The sequence below is a fragment of the Bacillus rossius genome, chromosome 13 (assembly GCF_032445375.1).
Source record: "Bacillus rossius redtenbacheri isolate Brsri chromosome 13, Brsri_v3, whole genome shotgun sequence".
NCBI classification, from domain to species: domain Eukaryota; kingdom Metazoa; phylum Arthropoda; class Insecta; order Phasmatodea; family Bacillidae; genus Bacillus; species Bacillus rossius.
Genome location: NC_086340.1, coordinates 7,704,374 through 7,729,025, shown reverse-complemented (window position 1 = coordinate 7,729,025; position 24,652 = coordinate 7,704,374). Strand labels below are relative to the sequence as shown.

The following is a 24,652-nucleotide window of genomic DNA, read 5'->3' as shown; positions in this document are numbered from 1 at the left end:
CGGAATCTTTTCGCGAAATATGCACGCCCCTAACCAGGGTCGGATTTAAGGGAGGGCAACCGGGGCGAAATCCACGGGGCCCCCACAAACGGAGGGCCACACCTGGGTTGTATTCACCAGGAGCGCATGCACCTTTGTTGTATGTGTGGAAGGAAGGTGGCCCCCACAATAGAGACTTCGGAAAAAAATATCTTTCAAATTCCGACACGTAAACACTAGTAAACATCTTTTCCTTTGATATTCTTTTTTCGCCGTTTTACCTTTACCTACAGTACTTTGTACATAAATGATTAGGTATATTTTTGTTAAATATTAACAGAAATATTCATTAACACTAAAATTAAATTTGATATATTTCTTGTCTCCAATTATATTTATGTATGTTTTTTTTAAATACTAAGAGAATCTACTTGATTTCACAATAAATAATTTATTGGAAAACTCGACTGAAAGAAAATTGTTCATTTTATTTGTAAAATAATTTGGGGCCAGGGGGCCTCCGCTCCTCTGTTGCCCCGAGGCCTCCAGACCTCTAAATCCGGCCCTGCCCCTAACGAACGGGCGTTTGGCTCTCTCGTCTGTGAGAAGAAGGTTTTCCCGACCGGGAGGGGCGAGGCACCGCGCCGGAAGCTACTCGCCGGACCAGGGGAGGGTCCGAGGACGAGGCCGCGGTGGGGCGAACCCCCGGGGGGACCCCGCCAGTCCGCGCGCAGCCGCCGAGCCAGCCCCGGGTGTCGCTCCGGCGGCGGTCACGTGACAGGTCAGTGGCTAACCACCGCGGGACTTCGGTAAGCCTTCATTTCACACACGAGAGAGCCAAACACCCTATCGTTTAGAGACCTGTTAAAATTTCGCGGATTCATTTCGCGATAGGATAAGAGTCCAAATACTTTTGACATTATTTTTTGCTTCAGTGCTTGGGCCACAGTTCATCTGAAGGACTCTGGACCAATGAAAAAAATCTCTAACAGAAGGATTAGCGAATCACGATCATTCCAGTCAACAGGACGTGTTTGCACGAGTGCATGGAGGATCTCGTGGAGTCTATCCTTTAGGGATTTAAAATCGCGAATTTTACAGGTCTCTACCGATCGTGCATCTTCGGGGCTTTTTTTTTTTTGTTCATCGTAAATGTGTTGATAAAAGGATACTAATGGTCAATTAGGTTAGGTTAGCTACATTGTAAATACTTTGAAACATCGTGGACGGTTGATTTGGTTAGGATAGCTACATTAAAGGTACGGAAAAAGAAAAGCGAGCATGAACTTCGGGGAACTTCGGGTTTTGGCTTTGGGTGGAAAGAAGGCTTCCCCAGACACGGACACGGGTACCTACGCTGCTCTCCGCACCCTCGGCGGCGAAAGACAATTATTAGGGAGAAGCGAACGCAAATGCGAACTTTCAATTATTGTTGAAGTTAAAACTTCTTTAACCCCTGTTGAGCGATTTTTAGGTAGGGGCAAAAACTTATGGGTTCGCTTCACTGACATGCCAGTGACGTGTTGCGCCAGAACTGGCGAATCGCAGCGGCCTGCGTACATGTACACGCATATGCACACTAATATATTGTATAACTCGACTGTGTCATGTGCGTGTTGGACCTTTTTTTTTGGATGGGTAAAATCCTGTGAGTTCTCATCACCGACATGCTGTAGTAGCAGTTAAGTGAAGTTAATTTGACCACGTGAATACATGACCTAGGTCTGACATCACTGGTAAGTCATAGCTAGGTAATGAATTTTTACGTAATTTTGACATACCAGTGACATCTGTTGTGACTATAAAAATGATGTAAGGATAAATGACGTCATGCTGACATCGTACTGATTTAATACCAAAATCATTTTCTTACGTGCATTTGACGTAGAAATGATGTCATATTACACATTAAAAACGAAGTTTTAAGTTTTCACTTCTATTGAAAGTCCCTATGACTGGCTATTTTTGACGTGAAAACTTCTAATAAATCGATGAACGCCGGTTTCACCCACGAAAAAGTGTCCCGTTATGCACATTGTCCCGTTACGCTCATTGTACGCTTGCGCCGCATCTATCTCTCTTCCACTCGATTGGAACAACCATCGATTTGACTTTTTCGAGGCACATTAAACTTGAAACACTCCCATTCGTTTCCTACTTTTCCTATCATCGTCCTATCCTTAACAGAATAACACAGATTGGAAGAAGTTAAATAGCAAACATGTATGTTATAGTTAAAATAATCTCTTCGTTAAAGTAACAAACATATTTGAATTAATGAGTGCAAATAAAAGTAAATTTATCAATTTAATTGTAGATTTAATTTCACTCCTTCTTTGTATCCATACAAAATAGTGATAATTCAATTAAAATGATTCAATTTTATTCATAAAATTATGCAATCATTTCATCAATGTTTCGTTATGACGTCACGTTAAACTATCGTCCGTAAACAGACTTTACAGACAACCAATTTTTTTTTATTGATTTAACGACATATTATTACCTATTACACAATGTTAAGGTAAAGGCTGATAAAATATGTAATTTTCAGGTTACGCTGGTGGGAAAAAAAGTTTTTTTTTTAAGTAAGAAATTTTTTTTTAACAAAAATGTTAACGAAGTGATATTTTTGTCTTACTTAATAACATCTTCACATTGAAAATGATTATTTTTCTGATATTCACATTCGCGAAATATTCGCACGAAATTTGCAAATGCGGTTGTCAAGAAATATGCAGTTTCAGTTACAGTTGTTGCCGTATCTTACGGAAGAAATAAATTATTTTCTAAACTAAACTGTCATTAGTTCGCTAGCAGTCGCGAGTTTCAGCGAATGGGTTTCACCAGGGAGAAGGTTAGGAAATAGACAGTTTTTACTATATGACCGTGTGGCGGACATAGAGAAATTACACAAACTCACTGTTTGTTTGTCTATGGCCTACCTCCTACGATTTTCTACTATAAAACTAAATTTATTCTTTTTGCTCTCTTCCTTAGGGATGAAATTTCATAATTATATTCAGTCTATGTCGCTCTCCTGCCCTTAAACTATATACATGCAAAAAATCATGTCGCTTTGTTGCTCCGTGAAAGAAGGACGAACAGACATACACACTTTCGCATTTCTAATATTAAGTATGGATTACAACTAGTTGAGGCCATGCCACATTATTTAAGCTTATTATTTGACAAAGCTAACTTTAACTTTCTATTTAAATCTCATTTTACAATTTGAATTATGCACCACAGTAATGGATGAAAAATATTGGAGTTTTTATGATTTTTGTGCAATTATTAATTTAAATCATATTCGATCTAGTTGCATAGTAAAATTAATGTTCTGCTACCATTAATTAATAATTTCTTACAGAAAAAATTGCTTTACACGTAACATATATGCAAAATATTTATTTATTTATTTTTAACTCTTTGACTCGTTTAATCTCTTTATACGTTCATCGCAAATTTTTAAAATTCGTTCATACGGAAACGAATTTCGTTTTCGCTGGGCACGATTCTGATTGGCTGATTTCAACAACCAGTCCAATAATGATGGAAACGCTAGTCATTCTACTTGTCAAACAAAAACCTGACGGAGGTAGTTGGAGTTTCCGGTGTCGTCGGGGCAACTAAGTTTTTGGGGCACCCGCCCCATTACTGAATTTACCATTTTTAAAACCCCACAATTAAGAAAAAAGAAATACCAAAAGACTAAATAAAATTAACGTGGCAATTGTAAAAATGATCTGGAAGAAATTCGCATAACATGTAAGGTTTCAATTTTTTTTATTAGCAATAAAATTGTAATTTTTCTTCTACTTTCCTGGGTAAATACTAGCATAAAAAAAGGGGGGTTTTCTGTAAAGTCGGTTTACGAACGATAATTTTACGTGATAACGTCATAAGAAAACATTGATGAAAAATTGCATACTTTTTAATTTTCAAATATTATTTACAGTTTTTGCAAATTTAATTTAAATGATTTTTTTAATATAATCACGAACAATTAGTTAAAAAGCCCGCCTTAACCTGTTTGATATTATATATGATTTTCTCGCACGGTGGTTGGCCGGTTCTCGCACGCTCGGCTCAGGCGGAACGTGACAATTTTTTTCGTGCGTGCAGCCGGCGTTCATCGATTTATAAGACGTTATCACGTCAAAAAATTTTTCGGAACTCAACTTGGCCTCCCTTTGGTGCTCGGGTCTGATTGGAAAGTGTTGGAAGCGAAATTTAGATGTCGTGACTGGGAGACTTCGGTTATTGAAATTTACGCGGCGTTGCGAATACACACTGCGGCGAGTGTGGATGAACGTTCATTCACGACAGGCGATGTCCTTACGGATAGCTAGGAAAAAAAAAAAAAAATTAATTCAGCCAACCTGTGGAAGCTATCCTCTAATTTCGAAAAATAGTCGAGTGCTTGTAAACAAAAACCAAACGTGAAAGGCTTGTTTCGACCTCGTGTCAACGGCTGATTGTCTACACGCGACCACATCCGCTGTCACGTGACGCGCGAACAGCGAAGGACAGCAGCCACTGAACGCTGCGGTCTGTATGTACGCTATGCGTTTCAAAAACTGGTTGAAGACACGGAGCAAGAGGCAGAAATTACCCCCCCTCCCCTCCCTCCTTCTCAACCGGCTTACCATAAAATGTAAAATGTGTCCGGTGGATGAAAAGAAAAACCTTTGCTTCTCACCCCCTTCCCCAAAATTAGAAAGAAAGAATAGGCGTAACGGTTATCAGTGACACGTAAAACGTGTTTCAAAGGTTTCATAATTTAAGGCTCACCAAATATCAGTAGTATAAAATAGGGACTCCGGCGCCATGGTCCAGGGCCGCGGTGCCAAGCGCCATCTTTGACTGTGACGTCATGGCGGCCATCTTGGGTAATCTTGACCCCGGCCGCCATTTTTAATGACCTTGTACCTGGTCGCCATCTTAGAATTTCGCCATATTGTTTTCGTCTGCTTGAAGTCGCCATTTTGGTGATGTAATGTCCGCCATCTTGTTTTCGTCTACTGGAATCCACCACATTGGATGACATAATGTTCTCATCTTTGTTTCCGCTTTTTGTTCCTGGAGTACACCAGTGTAGATCTGGCTCATGCACGTAAGGTCGATGTTCTATTACCTACCAGTGTTTTTATGACTCGTATGCACATATATATATATATATATATATATTAAAAAATACATTGGAAGTGAGGTGATTCGAACCATGAAGGTTGGACATCTGGTATGAAAAATGTACGCCTTTGAACACACGGCCATCGAGACATATGGCCTACACGATAAATAATTAAATAAGGTATTTATAAAAATAATGCATATTCGAATTGTAATATTATTTAATATGAAGAAATAATAACAGCATCTGTTGGAGGCCAAGATGCCATCTTTGCTTTAAATACAGTACTCGCTTTTATAAGCGCTATTTTCGTGTGTTATAACTGTCGTCTGCTAGAGTGCGCTGCCACAATCTTGTTTTCAATGCTTACAACTAGGAGTGCTAGTGTCGTGTATTACACATATGCTTGTATTTGGAAGTTTAGTACGTGTATTAGAGTTTAATAGTCATAGGAGGACCGAAGACCTAATTCTTTGGTACAAGAAAATTCCGATTGTGGTAAACTCGAAAATAGTGTTTAAAATTCAATATGCCGTTTCTCGTTTATTTTTTGGGTTTAAACTAAGAATACTGATTTCTAATCCATCATAAAAGGCAAACCATAGGTATTCTACAGTCAGTCAAAGTTACATATCAGAAACGAACAAAAGCTCAACCAATCAATAGTGGATTCAGCTCCGAATTGGTAGTTGGAGTAACGGTGGTGGGGGAAGAGATTTTGATGAGTTTTTGGAGTATGTTTAAAAGTGAGTCCGAAAATTTTTTAAAAAATAATTTTCCCCTAAAAGGCAATTTTAACGCATTTCTGACTTCATGTCATCGAAAGTCAAACCAACCGGTAGTTTATTTTAAATGTCACTCCAGCGTTTGTTTAATTCTGTAGGATTAAAAAAAATATTTTTTTTTGGGGGGGGGGGGGGGGGGGGTAGGGTGGGGGGTTTTATGCCCTCATCGCAACTTTCATAAGACCGGACAGCTGAACTTTTCTCTCATCTTTGCGTCATAAGGTTTAAGAGTTTTTTTTTTGTATTCTTTGAATACAGTCGTTGGACGTTAAAGGTTCCACATCTTCTTTGTTGAAGCGCGGGAACCAAAGGACAATGTCGGAAATATGGTAGAATTCACTAGGAAGGGGGGGGGGGGAGGGGGGCAACGGAAATTTTCCCGGGTTCGGGGGAGGGGGGAAAGAGACCAGCGTGGTCCAAGAGTTTTGTGCGTGGGGTTAACCAACTCAAAGTCATCTCTGGATTGTATGCTGCCCACATTTTGACCTATATGCACGCAATAAGCACGAAAAAAAAGTGTTTTTTTTTTAAACATACAGAAAGTATTCCATAGTATGTAGTTTCGACATTAATATGTTTATCAAAACCTTTTCATAGTCACAATGAGCAGTGCGCCAGCCAAGCGCGGCTCCAGAAGGGGGGCGGTGGGGGCGATATCCACTCCCGAGACCAATTTTATTGATTAGTGTATATTTATGTTTGCTTAAATATTTAATTTCATATGTTAAACTTTTATCACATCAAAAGTTGCATGGAGCTACTAAGGTTCTGTATTTGAAACCTGTAGTTTGTAAATACTGTTCCAAGGCCAATATCTGATCACTTTCATATTTTTGCAACTACGACCTTTCTTTGCGCGATAGCCCCCTCCCGAAAAGTCATCCTGAAGCCGCCATTGGCGCCAGCAGTGTCACCGGAAGAAGGAGGAGGGGGAGGGACAACAATGCCGAAGGAAGAAGCATCAACGAAGTGTGAGTGCTGCAGTGCTGGTTACGTCCGTGCGCAGGGCGGTGATGCGACGGCTGTCTCCTTCCTCGTGCTGGCTCCTGCTGCAGACGGCATCGCACCTGCTGCGCAACAGCCAGGCCGGTGAGTGCTGCCGACCATGGGCCGGAGTCCGGGTAGACGTCGCACGCGCGAGCTGCGCATTTGAACCGCGAGCGAGTCCACTCAGCAGTCGCCGGCGATGTGCGACATCTGACTTCGGCGACCAGCAAGTTCAAGCGTTCTCATGTTGCAAAAAAAAAAAAAAAAAATTGGTTGTCTGTAAAGTCGGTTTACGGACGATAGTTTAACGTGACAACGTCATAACAAAACATTGATGAAATGATTGCATACTTTATGAATAAAATTGAATCATTTTTATTTTACTAATAAAAGAATAAATACTTGAAATCATACTAGTAATCAGATTTTTAAAATGCAATAATAATTAACCTTTATTGCCGAAATTGTTGTTGTAATAAGCAATGAAAACCACATTAACTTTTAACTTCACTTTATAAACAGTCGAGTTGAAGAGAGATAGATGCGGCGCAAGCGTACAATGAGCGTAACGGGACACAGCGTAACGGAACAATGTGCGTAACGGAACAATTAGTCATCCTTTTTCGTTCGTGCAGCCGGCGTTCATCGATTTATTAGACGTTGACACGTCAAAAAAAAATCAACCCCGGCTTTGAACTTTATTTTAGACAAGAAAATTTCATTAAAATACTGCCCATCTCGGTTGAAATTCGTGAACTTTAGTTCGCGCCATCCGCCATAGATGGCAGCATCCGTTCCACGCATGCCGTGCATCGAGAGCTAAGATGTTACGCATGTAGAAGTGGTAGGACTGGTGGCCGTCGAATGTTTGGTTCGTTGGCAACGGAAATGAACATTTTATTTGAAAAAACCTTGAAAAAAAAACAGTTTTTTTTGACGTGATAACGTGTTATAAATCGATGAACAGCCGGCTGCACGCACGAAAAAATTGAAACGTTCCGCCTGAGCCGAGCGTGCAAGAACCGGCCAACCACCGTGCGAGGAAAATCTTCTATATCTAATATCAAACAAGGTTAAGGCGGGCTTTTTTAAACTAATTGTTCGTGATTATATTTAAAACAAATTATTTATATTAAAATTTGCAAAAAACTGTAAATATAATATTTGAAAAAATTAAAAAAAAGGTATGCAATTTTTCATCAATGTTTTGTTATGACATTGTCACGTAAAATTATCGTCCGTAAACCGACCCAATTTTTTTCTTCTTTTTCTTTTGGGCGGGTGAGAACCACGTGTTCGCAATGGCGTGATGAATATGTTCCTGTCTCATCGCATCCGTCGCGCAACTGTGATCGCGGTGGGGACAGACCTCCTCCGAGGACAGAGGGCGTGTGTGTGCCGTCATGCGCGGTTCCCCGGCTTCAGGGACGAGAGAATCGCACTGCGGCGTCTCCCCGCCTGCGTGGCAGCGCACAGCGGGAAGGCTACGATTCACTCGTCCTTCTGGACATACCCGAATACTCACGTTGGCAAGCCTTCTTTCAACAGACGAGAGAGCGCAACCCGAAGTTCCCCGAAGTTCATGCTCGCTTTTTTTTTTTGTTCCGTACCACAGCAGGTGTATATATTTAGAGGGGGAAAAAAAAATTCGCGGGCATTTATTCTCCAAATGCGCGGGTTTAACTTAAAAGATGTCATTCTTAAAATTAGCAAGGAGTAATTTTATAAACACTTTAAAACATTGTAGATGGTTGGTTATATTAGGTAAGTATAGCTACATTAAAAATACTGTAAAATCATTTTATGGTTGCTTAGCAAATAACCTTTTAATATGTAGCTATCCAGCGTTAGGAAACCGTTTACATGATTTCACAGTATCTTTAATGTAGCTATCCTAACCAAATCAACCGTCCACAATGTTTTAAAGTACCTATATAATGGAGCTAACCTAACCTAATTGACCATTAGTTATCATGTGTTGTATATTTATTTACAATGAACAAAAAAACAAAAAAAAAAAAAACCGAAGATGCACGATCGGAAGTTTGGCTCTCTCGTCTGTTGAAAGAAGGCTTGCCAACGTGAGTATTCGGGTATGTCCAGAAGGACGAGTGAATCTAGGCTTACCCGCAGGGCACAGCAAGTGGCACGCACTGTTGCCAGATTGATACCAACCGGGTTGCCAACATCGGAAGAAAAAAAATGGGGTGTTGTCTGTAAAGTCGGTTTACGGACGATAATTTTACGTGATAACGTCATAAGAAAACATTAATGAAAAATTGCATACTTTTTAATTTTCAAATATTATTAACAGTTTTTTTGAAAATTTAATTTAAATAATTAGTTTAAATATAATCACGAAGAACTACTAGTTTAAAAGCCCGTCTTAACCTTATTTGATATTATAGAAGATTTTCTCGTACGGTGGTTGGCTGGTTCTTTACCACGCTCGGCTCAGGCGGAACATGACAATTTTTCGTGCTTGCAGCCGGCGTTCAACGATTTATAAGACGTTACCACGTCAAAAAAAAAAGAAGATGTCTTTTAGTACTGGCCAGTGACGTGTAAACTAACTAACCACACGTGTATACTCGCGTTGTTCACGTTGCAAACGAACTTGCAACACGGAACTCGTACACGAAATTTTAACGTGGAATACTTTTAAAAATAACGTCGAGCGTGATATATAAACTTTTGCATAAAATAGCCGCTTAACAAATTCCAAAATTTCTGGATGGAATCACATACACGATTTCTGGGCCCGCCGCTATAATTCGCTGCCTGAATCTTAAACTTTACTTGCAACACGATACAACAGGAGATTTTGAACTATATGAAACGGCTCTGATATAACCCCGGCTTTGGACTTGATTTTCGACAATTAATTTTATTAAAATACGGCTTATATTTTAAAATTCACATGTTAGAAGTTATACTTCTATGGAATTACTAAAATATGAACCCAAATCTATTTATAACACATATTATAACACAAAGTTTATGTTTGCATAATTGGTTTTTGTTGAAACGCTGAAATCAGTCTGTAAATATTTCCAACAAACCTTAAAATAATTGAACTGATTTAATAATGTTATTATTATATTATAATGTTTTTAGAAGTAAAAAAAAAATAGTGACGGGATTTGAACCACGTCCTTTGAGGTTACCAAAAGAACGCTTTATCGCTGTATTACTGAATCTCTGGAGATGTTAAAAGGAGAAAATCCATTATAGCCATTGCAATGCCAGTTTTCTTAGGTGTTTTAAAACTTGTAATTACTTTTTACAATTAATATTTTATTTTACCAAATATATTACAGAGTATCATTACTATCATAAAGTTTAATTTGGCACGTCAATACTTTTTGGTAATCCCCCTGATGTTTACGATAGTGACTATATACGGGTTTATTTTGCTGCACGTGGGTCCGTCATATTTGTGTCACGTTTCTGTTCTCAGAACTACGTTCACGGACATGAGAACGTGTGGTTGGTTTGAAAAGAAGAAAAAATATTCGCTCCCATCGCGTCGCGTTGTTGTGATTTCAGCGTTATGCAAGTTCACCAACGACATCTTGAATCATGGGAGACGACCTTGTACTAATTTTAAGTGGTTTTGTTTTGTGTAATGAATAATTACTGCTCATGTTTTCAGAAATAAGCAGCTACACGGCCAAGGAAGATGCATTTAAAGGTTCAGAACAAGACTTTGATTCGGTGAAGAAACTTGAATTTAGTTCACGTAAGTTTAAACGTTAGTTACTATTGGTGGTACCTATGATATGGTAAATGAACTGGCAATCCTAAGCAAAGTTCTTGGTAGGTATATCTGAAAACGCAATTGAAAATAAAATATTTTTTATGTCTTGATAAATATAATTTGGTTTTTGCTTGGTACAATAAATAATTAATATGACATTAATTCTTTGGAAGTGACTACAAGCATGTTATACAGTTAATAAAAGCTTGAATTTAATCTTGAATATAACACCCATTGAAATAACCAAAATTGTATTGCACTCAGTAATTGGTTTTTTTTTTGGTGTCACGCAAAAGAGCTGAACATTACTTTACCTAAACGTTCACTCTACACTTTTACCACAGCATTATTCTGTAGGCAGTTATAAAATGTATGTTCGGATTTGTATTAAATATTATTATTCTTTTTTTTACAGGGTTACATTATATACAGCACAAATACCGTTTCACTTTACATCCTGAATCAACAGAAAATCAAGTGTTTTAGGCCTATTCTTGCAAATATGTTGGTTTATACCATACATTAATCATAGGCCATGAGGCTTTAGATATTTTAAGACTATTTTACATTATTTGCAGTTCGAATTTAAATTATGATGGGCTGTCAGTACGACCTATACATGAGAAATACCTCTCTGAAAATGATCAGAATTAAAAAAATCTTTTGATTAACGTTTAAGATATTATATTATGCTTTGATTAGCTTTTAAGAGATTATAATTATTTATATTATATTGTGATTATAATATCGCATATTCAAAACAATGATATAGGTATATATATATATATATATATATATATATATATATATATACACACACACACACATACACACACACGTATACACACATCTGTAACTTGAAAAATATCTAATAACGAGTACTTTGGTTGGCATTTCATATAGTTACAGCAGGAATAAACACAATAGTGAATTTTTTGGCATAAGTAAAAAAATAAATCTGACTAGAGCTTGAACTTGAATGATTGTACAGAACTTAAATGTTGGTGAGATGACAAGAGCTAATGTCGTTTGCCTTGTTGTCGCAGCGAACAGAACAGTGCACGCACGAAAATACAGCGACCTGTCGCACTGGGCGCATCCACACTTCGACTACGGCGCTAAGCATGGTGAGCATATAGGCATGTGTGGTGAGCATAAAGGCATGTGTGGTGAGCATACAGGCATGTGCGATGAGCATATAGGCATGTGTGGTGAGCATATAGACATGTATGATGGTCATACAGACATGTGTGATGAGTATATAGGTATGTGTGGTGAGCATATAGGCATGTTTGATGAGCATTCAGGCATGCACCGCACGATTGAGGGGAAAACTTTAAAATCCAGCGCAAGAAAACACACTAATAGTACAGTTTTGTATCGCCACTTTGAATATCAGCAACTAACTTGCATTGGGTTAAAGTTGAATATAGTTGAAATTAAGTCTTCAGGTTTTAAGGTTACTATTAGATGTTGGAATTTAGTTTAGAAACGGGAGATGTTCTATGAACACAAAGAAGAAAAAAGTTAATAAGACGAACAAGATGATAAATATGGGTGGTAGACGGGTATGGGGACTGCCAGATGTTTCCTGTTTAAGAACAGAAAGATTGTGTTCTTATTTAATCCATAGAAAACTGCAATTAAGATGGCCGTATCGGTATTCGAACCGGTACTCTTGCCTTATCCTTGCGCCATCTATTTTTTTAAAATTAAGGTTGGATTTTCCATCACCGAAGAGTCAACCACGCCCCTCTCTCAATACCATTATTTACTTCTAGTTGACAGTTTCAATGATTTGGACCAATTTTGTGACGATTTCAGACGAGCCAAAAGGCTCGCAGGCTTTGGCGGTCTCACTCCCTGGTTTTTTTGGATCGTGGGTTACAGCAGAGTCCAAACTGATGAGTTCTCCAACGTTTCTGGCCGACATTGCAGTTGACAACATAAGGGTAGCAATCTACTACAGTAAGGGACTGTTACATTGATAATTGAGACTGGAGACTGGAGACTTTTACTCAGATATGTGAGACGGTTACCCTGATATGAAAGATTGTTACCCTGATATGAGAGATGGTCACCATGATAATAGAGACTGTCACCCTGATAATGGAGACTTTTACTCAGATATGTGAGACGGTTACCCTGATATGAGAGACTGTTACCCTGATATGAAGGATGGTCACCATGATGATGGAGACTGTTACCCTGATAATGGAGACTGTTACAATGATGATGGAGACTGTTACAATGATGATGGAGACTGTTACAATTATGATGGAGACTGTTACCATGATGATGGAGACTTACCCTGATAATGGAGACCGTTACCCTGATGATGGAGACTTTTACCCTAACATGAGTGACTGTTACCAGATAATGGAGACTTACCCTGATAATGGAGACTGTTACCATGATGATGGAGACTGTTACCATGATGATGGAGACTGTTACCATGATGATGGAGACTGTTACCATGATGATGGAGACTGTTACCATGATGATGGAGACTTTGACCCTAATATGAGAGATGGTAACTATGATAATAGAGACTGTTACCCTAACATGAGAGACTGTTACCAGATAACGGAGACTTACCCTGATAATGGAGACTTCTATCCTGATATGAGAGACTGTTACCCTGATATGCGAGACTGTCACCCTGATATGAGAGATGGTAACTATGATATGTGAGACTGTTACCTGATATGAGAGACTGTCACCCTGATATGAGAGACTGGTACCATGGTAACGGAGACAGTGATGACCACAATGACGGCGACTGCCAGGCGCCGGGGGGCCGTGGTTGCAGGTCCCAGGGTGTGGTACCGCATGTACCCGCCGTGCCGCGGCGCCGCGCAGAGCCCCGTGGACCTGGACACCAGCACCGCCCAATCAGCGCACTCGCCGCGCATGCTGTGGTGGGGGTACGCGCTGCGGCCCGCCGCCATGACGCTGGCCAACAACGGGCACACGGGTGCGCTCTGTACTGCCTGGTCCCATCAGCTAGCACTGTAGCGTCCCGGGCGCGACGGGAGTGACACTTCTATTGCAACTTCAAGGCTGAATTCTAGTGCCATTCTCGTGCAACATCGTATTGAAATGTTCTCACTCCAAATATAAATAAAGAGAGCACTTACGATCTGCCACAGAAGTTTCACTTCTATCGCGTGTACTGAGTTAAACACACACTTTTTTTTTTAAATTTTATTATTTGTTGATTTTGATAACACTCTAATTTAGTACCTACTGTCAGTATTTTTACAGTTGTAGTCATAGTCACAAAAAATAATTCAATACTAAACACTTATTATTATCTCACAGAGACTGCTACAGATATAATATTATTATTATTTTTTGTTACAAATCTAGTTGAAACTAATATGACGTTTTTCAATAAAGGTTTTTTTAGAAATAAAAGAAAATTAACGTTATCAGATGATGCTAGTGATGAAATACAACATGAACTGTATTTCCAAAATTCTAATTCCAATTTTTATTTTAAAAAAAATACAGTGTTTCAGATACATAAAAATTAATCGCATTAAAACCTTTGCGCTCCCTGGCGTACATCTGGCAACAGAGCACACAGAAACAAGAGGACAGCGGTAGTGGCAGGAATCGTGCGTTGGAAATAGAGAGTGAACGAACTCCGCCGTTTAAGGACGAGACACGCTGTAAAAAGCTTGGACACAAGCCATTAGCCGACCTCCGTAGCGTAGTCGGATGCACACCGGCTTGCGGTGCGAGGGGTTCTGGGTTAGAGTCCCGGGTAAGGCATGGGTGTTGATCTACGTACGGTAATTTCATCGATGATATGATAATAAAAGGCATAGAATAAGAGAGGATTTACCGTTGGCGCACAGCTGTAGGCCACACAGCATATAAAGAAAATTATATATATATAAAAAAAAACACATCATTGATGGCTCACGCCGGTTGCCTCAGGAATGAACGACAAGGACGAACACGTAAACACACGGAGTACAGGCCGACGTCGGCTGATGTCAAATCCCACACGCTTGCGCAACGGAAGTAAGTAGACGGAATCTGGTCAGAGAAAAAAAAATGGGTGCGTGTACTTAGGTACGCGCGTGAGAAGTTATACTTCTTTGTCATCATTAAAAAGTAGTTTTTAATTGCATGCAAAAATAGTGCGTGGAGTCCCTCCGCGCGGAAGAAGTGAAACTTCGTAATGTGGAAATGAAAATAGGAAGGGGTAGAAATTGATTTTTAGTGAAATCATATTGCATCAAATCAAACCAAAAAAATAAATCATGAAATCATTCAACGATAAAAGCTGTTTATATAATTAAGCGGACGGGTTCGCCCCAAGGAGAAAATTGACGCGGCGAGACCTCGTGGACATAGAGAAATGACACACACTCACTATTTATGTGTCTATGAAACATGATTTTTTTCTGCAATTTAAATTGTAATATACAAAAAGGGTATTGAAAATTGAAACAAATATGGCGACACTACAAACTGTCAGGATATTAATTTTTTTCTTACTCTCTACTTAGTTCCTTACTCTTGCTCTGTCTCTTTCTATTCCCCCTCCCCAGGAGCGTTAAATGTTTAACGCAACCTTGTTGGAAGTCGCATTAGAAGTATAACTTAAAAAAAAAAAAACTGACAGCACAGGCGATCGCATTAGGTTGGCTCCCTGAGTTTGGTTTTCTTTCGACAAACCAGCGTGAACTAGCAATGGTGCATGTCCGAGACATCATCCATATCAAATAAAAATTGAAAAAGTTCGTTCGTTCAGAATCTTAAATCACCAAAAGTTCTTCACCGATCGCTTTGCAATTTTTTTTACACAACGTTGCATTGGAATACAGATAGATAAAATGTAGATAGTTAAAAAATACATACAAATGAATGTGCGTTCGTCTTCTGTTTTATATATACATAGGAAGATATAGACTCAGAGAGATAGAAGTATAGGGAGGGAGATATAGAGAGAAAGTGATCCTTTTAAAGTTTCTCTTTGGCTCTGCGAACTTTGGTTCGTGCCGTCCGCCACAGCTGTGTTCCACTCACGAAGTGACCTCCTAAAGGGTTGCCGTTACACCTGGAGCTGATACGATGTCCTGTGTGTGTGTGTGTGCGCGGTGGGGGGGAGCAGTGGTGCTGACGGCGAGATGGAACTCCTCGGAGGACGTGCCCTACGTGTGGGAGTCCCCCGGCGACGAGCAGTACTCCTTCGCGCAGCTGCACTTCCACTGGGGCGCCGACGACGACTCCGGCTCCGAGCACACCGTCAACAAGGAGAGGCGAGTCCCATACACCTCCACCTCCACCCTCTGGCACCACGAGCACCTGTCCAGCCCCCAGCCCAGCACTGTTCTGTTCAACAAGGAGAGGCGAGTCCCATACACCTTCACCTCCACCTCCACCCTCTAGCACCACGAGCACCTGTCCAGCCCCCAACCACCACTGTCGGAAACCACGGTCTATTCACTTACTCTTGCAACGAAGCACTGTTAGAAACTACGGTCTATTCACTGACTCTTGCAACGAAGCACTGTCAGAAACCACGGTCTATTCACTGACTCTTGCAACGAAGCACTGTTAGAAACTACGGTCTATTCACTGACTCTTGCAAACGAAGCACTGTTAGAAACTACGGTCTATTCACTGACTCTTGCAACGAAGCACTGTTAGAAACTACGGTCGATTCACTGACTCTTGCAACGAAGCACTGTCAGAAACTACTGTCTGTTCACTGACTCTTGCAACGAAGCACTGTTAGAAACTACGGTCTATTCACTGACTCTTGCAACGAAGCACTGTCAGAAACTACTGTCTGTTCACTGACTCTTGCAACGAAGCACTGTTAGAAACTACGGTCTATTCACTGACTCTTGCAACGAAGCACTCTTAGGAACTACGGTCAATTCTCTTGCAACGAAGTACTGTTAAAAACTACAGTCTATTTAAAGGCGTTGCAACGAAGAGTTACGAAGATTTCTTCGTAAGGTGGACAAAAGAAGACAGTTATTACTGTATACTTTACCAGTTTTTGAATGTTTTGTTAACACACCAAAACCCCCAAGCTTCAAATGGTGCACTGTTAGAAATTACGGTCAATTCATGGACATTTGCAACGAAGAATTACGAATATTTCTTCGTAATTTCATGTGACTGAATCTTCTAAGAGCGTTCTTACTGTAGATTTTACCATTAATTTTTTTAATGTTTTGTTAATGCACCAAAACCCTCCAAACACGTGTCCAGCCCCAAAATGGTTCACTGTTATAAATTACGGTCAATTCACGGACTTTAGCAACGAAGATTTCTTCGTAATTTAAAGTATCTGAATCTTCGTAAGATGGACGAAAGTAGAGCGTTATTACTGGAGACTTTACCAGTTTTTGTATGTTTTGTCAATACACCAAAAATATGTAGATTATTTTGTATTCATGTTCAAAAGTAATATAACTCAGTGTCCGTATATATTCACGAAGTGTAGGAGGAGCAGTTTCCGGAATTAAAACTCTTTCACGAGGGATGAAGGTAATAAAATCATAAAAAATTTCAAAATAAAGAACATCATTTATTAAAAAAAATCACTACGGTCACTAGATGGTGAGGATAACTTACTAATTGTCTTATCACTTTGTTTCAGATAACCTGGTGTCATTAATTCGTAATTAGTTTTTTTCAAAGTTTTTTTTAGTACTAATATCCAATCTCTTAATAAATAACGAAAACTTTCCTTTGGTTCATTTTTTTCCCCCTCGCATCGGATTTTGCGCGTATGTGTGCACTGTTGGAAATTACAGTAAAATTACGGATTTTTTTTTTTAAAAAAGAATTCACCTCAAATAAACTAAAAGTTCTTCGTAATTTCAGATACTTGGAATTTCGTATAAACCACGCCGTTTTTAAACTTCAAAGTTTTTTTTTTTCATTATAAACGGGGCTAACTCATACGGCGTAGATTCTACGAAGTTCCAGCTATCTAAAATTACGAACAACTCTTAGTTTATTTGAAGTGAATTATTCGTTGAAATAACAGTAAATTTACTTTATTTTTTTTAACAGTGTGGTTGGCAAACTGCGATGAAGAAAAAAAGGGAAAGTTTTTTTTTAATGAGCTCGAGCACAGAAACAAATTTTCTTTACTTTAACAAAAGATTCCTTCGGTAAACAGTTGCCTAGTAATAGTTTGTGAATACTACAAGAAAGATATTGCAACTTTGTATGACACACGACAACGGATATTTTTGCATACCTACACGAAATACGTTTTTCGAAATGACCATGAGTATTTCTTGCGAAAATGGTAGCACAATTTTATTTTTTTATTGATGTTTCATTCAAGCATAATTTTTTTTTTTAGTTATTGAGGAAACGGTTTACAAATAACTTTTAACTATTGGCAGCACTGGGACAACACAAAACATAAATGGCCGGGTAAGAAACGAACCCTGTATTAAGGGGCCCGCCTCGTCAGGGGTGTATCTGTGTCGGTGAGGCGGGATGATAAGCGCGACGCTCGCTGGTGCTTCTAGCGCGGTGTCTCCTCTGGACTGGCGCGCAGTCTTCTCGTCGTGCACAGGTGACCGTAACATTATATTGCAGTGGAATGAAGATAAAGTTGTCATGCAAGTCCCTTAAGTGCTTTCAAGAACCTTTACCGGTTGTTTTACGCCTAAAAATCACCCGGATAACATGCGTTTTAGCCATTTTAACTCTTCTAAAAATACAGTTTAAAAACTTAATCCGAAATCAAAAGTACTTTTCGGCCCTCAGCGAACTCTTAAATGATTTTCGTAAGCAGATCCACTCGGATATCTTGAGTAGTTTTGAAATTGCGTTGTTTTTCCTGAAGCTCTGCGCACCGAGTGTGTGTGCCCGGGTAGGCGGGGGCCCTTAAAGCACACTATTTTGTTGTGATAGAGTCAGGGACGTCGGAACAGGGGGGGGGGCAGCAGGGGTGAGTAGCCCCCGTGCTGTTATGTATGGGGGGGGGGGGAGGGGGCGAGAGTAGCATTTCGCCCCCCTCCTTTTCCCAGAATATATGTTTGGTCCTAGTAGTATTTTTTCTCAACCGGTAGTTACAAACGTCGCATTGGTGATCACACTGATTAAAAAATCAAATTTATGATCGTCAATATACTGTAAAATGATTGCAAAATTCCTAAATGGTATATTTTATTTAAATTGTACTACACATACTGTCAGAGTAGTATTATTTAATACACACTACGTCATCAAATTCTTGGAATGGTATATTTAATATTTTTGGTCCGGTGACTCGTTAAAATAGCACAATTTTGCATCTAAAATTCCAAAAAATTTCCGGGGTTAGGGGATCCGTGGACCCCCCCGCTCTAGGACTGAGGTAAGTGTAATAGGTACATGTTATCTTTGAAAGATTTGTGCAATGGGAGTGTATGACTTGATGTAAGTTTTTGGACACACGCCAGTGCTAAGAACTTTTTCTGTTGAGGAAAAATTAAAAAAAATAAAAAATAAATTAAAATACCCCCCCCCCCCAAAAAAAGAAGACAAAAAACACAAAATTAAGCAAAAAAATTTGCTGTTGTCAACAAGGATATAAACACCACAAAATATTCCGTAATAGGTACATCACTTTCAACCCCCCCTCCTAATGAAAAGGTTCCGACGTCCCTGGATAGAGTTGTCTCGCACGGACACTGAGCCACGTGACCGGGTGCCGGCAGGTTCCCCCTGGAGGCGCACCTGGTCCACTACCTACACTCCCTGGGCAGCCTGGAGAACGCCCTTCACTACGAGGCCGGAGTCCGGGTGGTGGGGATGCTGTACCGGGTGAGCGACCTCCAAGTGTTTACGAAACTGACTGTACACGCCGCCGCCTTCGTGACGCATTTCCCTTCACCGACTCCCGTTCCGTTCACGAGATTACTCCTACCAAATATACCGCACATCGAGAGGTAAGATGTTTACACTTAAAAAAAATGGTCGTTTGTAAAGTCGGTTTACGGACGATAGTTTAACGTGACAACGTCATGACAAAACATTGATGAAATGATTGCATACTTTTATGAACAAAATTGAATAATTTTTATTGAATTATTACTATATTGTTTAGATACAAAGAAGGAGTGAAATGAAATCTACAATTTAATTGGAAAATTTACTTTTATTTGTACTCATTAATTCAAATATGTTTATTACTTTAACGAACAGATTATTTTAACGATAACTTTTTTACATGTTTGCTATTTAACTTCTTCCAATCTGTGTTATCCTGTTAAGGATAGGACGATGATAGGAAAAGTAGGAAACGAATGGGAGTGTTTCAAGGTTAATGTGCCTCGGAAAAGTCAAATCGATGGTTGTTCCAATCGAGTGGAAGAGAGATAGATGCGGCGTAAGCGTACAATGAGTTTAACGGGACACAGCGTAACGGGACACTTTGCGTTACGGGACACTTTTTCGTGCGTGCAGCTGGCGTTCATCGATTTATTAGACGTTGTCACGTCAAAAAAAAAATAGCCATTCATGGGGACTGTCAACAGAAGTGAAAACTTAAAACTTTGTTTGTAAATGTGTAATATGAATCATTTCTACGTCAAATGTACGTAAGAAAATGATTTTTGGTTATATATCAGTACGATGTCACCATGATATCATTTATCCTTACATCATTTTTTTAGTCACTACAGATGTCAGTGGTATGTCAAAATTACGCAAAAATTCATTACCTAGCTATGACTTACCAGTGATGTCAGACCTAGGTCATGTATTCACGTGGTCAAATTAACTTCACTTACTGCTAATACAGCATGTCGGTGATGCGAACTCACAAGATTTTACCCATCCAAAAAAAGAGTCCAACACACACATGATAAAGTGAAGTATATAAATTGTATTAGTGTATATATGCGCATACATGTACACAGGCCGCTGCGCGTCGCCAGTCTGGCGCAACACGTCACTAGCATGTCGGTGACGTGAACCCGTAAGTTTTGCCCCTACCAAAAATCGCCCAACGCGGCTAAAGAAGTTTTCACTTCAAAAATTTTTTAACGAAAGTACGGTTGTGACGGGGCCTAAGAGACGAGGAGTTCAAATGCACTGTTGCGCCGCCTGGAACTTCCAGGGTATGCAACGCGGCGAGCAGTCCGGTTGTGCGGGCAGTCTGCATTCCCTGCTGGCCGGGCGCTTTATGTCACCTGTGGGCTGAAGCAGTCGAATGACGTCGTTGGATCCGTACCCTGTTTTTCGAGATAGTACTGAGTATATTTTACGAAAATTGGCGAATGATTTAATATTTTTATTGAATTAAATATCAAGCATATATAATAATATATTTTTTTTTTTACCACGGAAAAGACATTCTAATATTTAACAATTTGACAATTTTTTTGTTTGTGAAGTAGCTTCGCTTCTGGGTTGTAGCCGCTACCTTGGCGAATAATTCACCGACGTTTCGGTAAACATTGCAGTCACCATCATAGAGGGAGCAGTTACCTACAGTAGGTACGCGGCTATAACCCAGAAAACAAAGCTTCTTCAGACAATGGCCTTAAAAGCTTGCGAACAATTTTTTTTGTTCTGTTTTACAGTGCTTGTTAATATGCTCAGTTAATATTTATAAAGCTGTTTTCTGAAGCGGGGGGAGTGGGTGGGGGGTTGGCTATATCGGGTCGTCCTTATCCCCAAAGGTGTGTACGCGTGACGTCAGTGGCCACTTTGCCTCCCACACTCGTAACAACGTGTTGAAAGAAAGAGGGAACCGAGCGCTGTCACTGTAAAGTGTGAAGTGTGACTGTGGAGTGTGAAGTGTGACTGTGGAGTGTGGAGTGTGACTGTGGAGTGTGGAGTGTGAATGTGGAGTGTGAAGTGTGACTGTGGAGTGTGGAGTGTGACTGTGGAGTGTGAAGTGTGACTGTGGAGTGTGGAGTGTGACTGTGGAGTGTGGAGTGTGACTGTCGAGTGTGAAGTGTGACTGTGGAGTGTGGAGTGTGACTGTGGAGTGTGGAGTGTGACTGTGGAGTGTGAAGTATGGAGTGTGACTGCGGAGTGTGGAGTGTGACCGTGGAGTGTGGAGTGTGACCGTGGAGTGTGGAGTGTGACTGTGGAGTGTGGAGTATGTGGAGTGTGACTGCGGAGTGAGGAGTGTGGAGTGTGGAGTGTGGAGTGAGGAGCGCGCCCGCGGACAGCTGTCGGAGCAGAGCAACCCGGCGCTGGAGCCGCTGGTGTCGGCGCTGGGCGCAGTGGCGCGCGCCGGCAGCTCGGCGGCGCTGCAGCCCTTCCCGCTGGGCGGCGTGCTGCGCAGCTTCTCGCGCCACTACCTGGCCTACAGCGGCTCGCTGACCACCCCGCCGTGCCTCGAGGTGGTCCGCTGGGCGCTCAGCACGGAGCCGCAGGGCGTGTCCCGCCGCCAGGTGCGCCCTACCCCCCTCTCTCTACACACACGCGCGACTGCGAACCATCGTGACTTGGGAGCACGCGGCTTAGGAACACACGACTTGGAAACACACGACTTGGAAACACACGACTTGGAAACACATGACTTGGAAACACATGACTTGGAAACATTGACTTGGAAACATTGACTTAGAAACACATGATTTAGAAACACACGACTTAGAAACACACGACTTAGAAACACGTGACTTAGAAACACATGACTTAGAAACACACGACTTAGAAACACACGACTTAGAAACACGTGACTTAGAAACACATGACTTAGAAACACGCGACTTAGTAACACGCGACTTAGAAACACACAATGATGAACCACATAACTTAAAAAAAACATCATAACGTATCAACACACAACATAGAAACATATAGCCTAGAAACACGCATGATATAATTTTCTAAGTTACACCTGGACCTAGTTGCGTGTTTCTAAGTTATGATCTTTTAAAGTTATGTCGTTGGCGTTGTGTTTTTTTAAGTTATGCTAGTTTTAAGTGATGATAGTTCCAAGTTATAATTGTCTAATTTACGACGTTTCTAAGTCGTGTGTTTTGGCGTTATGTGTTTCTAAGTTATGTGTTTTTCATGTTGTGATATTTCTAACTTATGACAGTTCTAAGATATGAGGAATTTTCTTCGAAAGTGATAAGTTATGACTGTTGTTAATTTGTGTGTTTCTGAGTTATGTAAAGCTCGCCCCGTCCCCTATTTTCAAGTTTGCCAGCTCACATAGTGAAAAATGCGGTACCGTTGTTAAAAAAAACTATTTTATAGTTATCGAGCACTTCCCCTACCCCTGAAAACGTGCATTCATTGACCAGCTAAGAAAATAGTTTTCTTCCAAAAACACAACAACGTCAACACGAGAACTATGTTTTAAGTAACAGTTATTAAAAAAGAAAGATCTTACAAATTTGAATTAAATATACACAGCTAAAATAAACTAATGCTACATTATATAAAGTTGCATTTAACTTGAACTTATAGTAAGTGATAATATATGATTCAGATACATTTTGAAGTTACCTCTTCTTTCAAGAGGATATAGGGTATGTTACAATTAAATATGCATAATAGTTTTTGGAAATTAAATAAGAAGAACATCGGAAGAAATGTTTTAAATCGCAATACAAATGATATGTCTGCATATAAGAAAGAAATTAAAGCTCTAATGATTTATTTAGTATTTTTTACCAACTCAAAATAATGATTATAATTATTCTTCTTGCCCATCACCAGCCTGGGAAATTACATAATCTCTGCAACGGTACACAGCCTCTTAAGAGTAAGAAGACTCTATATTTTAGAACAGTTGCGAATACAACTTTAGTTTTAACTTATAAAATTTTGAAAAAGACGAAATTAGAAATATTGCGTGGTATGCGAAGCAATGTATAGCCTTGGATAAGTAAGGGGGGGGGGGGGTAGCACCTAGACAGGACTACATTATGGAACAGACCGATACGAGGCACCACAATAACACAAATTACATGACAATCGAATACAAAGAACAACATTTTTTCCCCCCGAAATATTATTATAATGTTTGAAGGATTTTTACTTAGCGCCTACTAACGCAGTGATGTTTTTTTTTTTTTTTTTTAAATCATTCATCCCATATTCTTTCCCATCCCTTGTAGTAATGGTTGGACGTTATCAAAACATATGTAGCAGTCAAAGGTTTTTAAGTATTATAACTCAGTTTTTTTAAACCTTCTCGGTACGATTTTGACTATTAACGGAATTGGCCTTGATTTTCCATCTATAAATATTATGTATCTGTTTGGAAGTAATTTGTGCAAAATAACGGCGGTTATCATGTTTGTAAAACGTAATAAATACAAAAAAAAATGTTTATAGTTTATTTAATGATTATTTACATTGTTTCTCATGTGAAAATTTTAAACCTTTACTTGCATAAAATTGTTGTAATATAGTATTTGTATGCGTTAGTAATATATGGAATCAATTTAAATCTCTGATTATATTTAGGAAGAGGAGCCGCCCCCTTAAAGGCGCCCTTGAACGTTGAACGTGAACTCTTCCCCCAGATGTCAGCATTCCGCTCTCTGCTGGACCACAAAGGCCTGCCGATCCGAGAGAACTTCAGGCCACTGCAGCCCCTGAACAACCGACAGACGCTGCACATCCGCTGACATCCGCCGGCATCCGCCGACATCCGCCGAAATCCGCCGACATCCGCCGACATCCGCCGATAACCGCCGACATCCGCTGACATCCACTGACATCCGCCGACATCCGCTGACATCCGCCGACATCCGCCGACAAACGCCAACATCCGCCGACATCCGCCGACAAACGCTAACATCCGTCGACATCCGCTGACATCCGCCGACATCCGCCGGCATCCGCCGACATCCACTGACATCCACTGACATCCGCCGACATCCGCTGACATCCACTGACATCCGCCGACATCCGCCGACATCCACGGAAATCCGCCGACATCCGTCAACATCCGCCGACATCCGTGACTCGAGGCGCTGGCATCTTCTTTGATTCCGTGTTTTGCTGGCGACTTTAAACGAATCCGTAACATTACTATCGCTG

At 40.2% G+C, this 24,652-nt stretch overlaps 1 protein-coding gene across 1 annotated transcript; it reads left to right on the top strand.

Moving 5' to 3' along the window:
• Positions 1 to 716: 716 nt before the first annotated feature.
• Positions 717 to 24,237, top strand: LOC134538590 (carbonic anhydrase 2-like). Its single transcript, XM_063380016.1, has 9 exons — positions 717 to 760; positions 6,908 to 6,990; positions 10,544 to 10,630; positions 11,695 to 11,775; positions 13,461 to 13,625; positions 15,780 to 15,927; positions 19,348 to 19,453; positions 21,814 to 22,038; positions 24,133 to 24,237. The coding sequence occupies exons 2-9, from the start codon at positions 6,915 to 6,917 to the stop codon at positions 24,235 to 24,237; spliced, it is 993 nt and encodes a 330-aa protein (XP_063236086.1). The 5' UTR covers positions 717 to 760; positions 6,908 to 6,914.
• Positions 24,238 to 24,652: the final 415 nt, after the last annotated feature.

Bases quoted from the DNA above. Each gene is read 5' to 3' on its own strand.
- LOC134538590 (XM_063380016.1), top strand. From the start codon at position 6,915: ATGCGACGGCTGTCTCCTTCCTCGTGCTGGCTCCTGCTGCAGACGGCA. The intron at 10,631-11,694 runs GTAAGTTTAAAC...TTGTTGTCGCAG, and splicing joins GAAACTTGAATTTAGTTCAC to CGAACAGAACAGTGCACGCA. The intron at 22,039-24,132 runs GTGCGCCCTACC...CTCTTCCCCCAG, and splicing joins AGGGCGTGTCCCGCCGCCAG to ATGTCAGCATTCCGCTCTCT.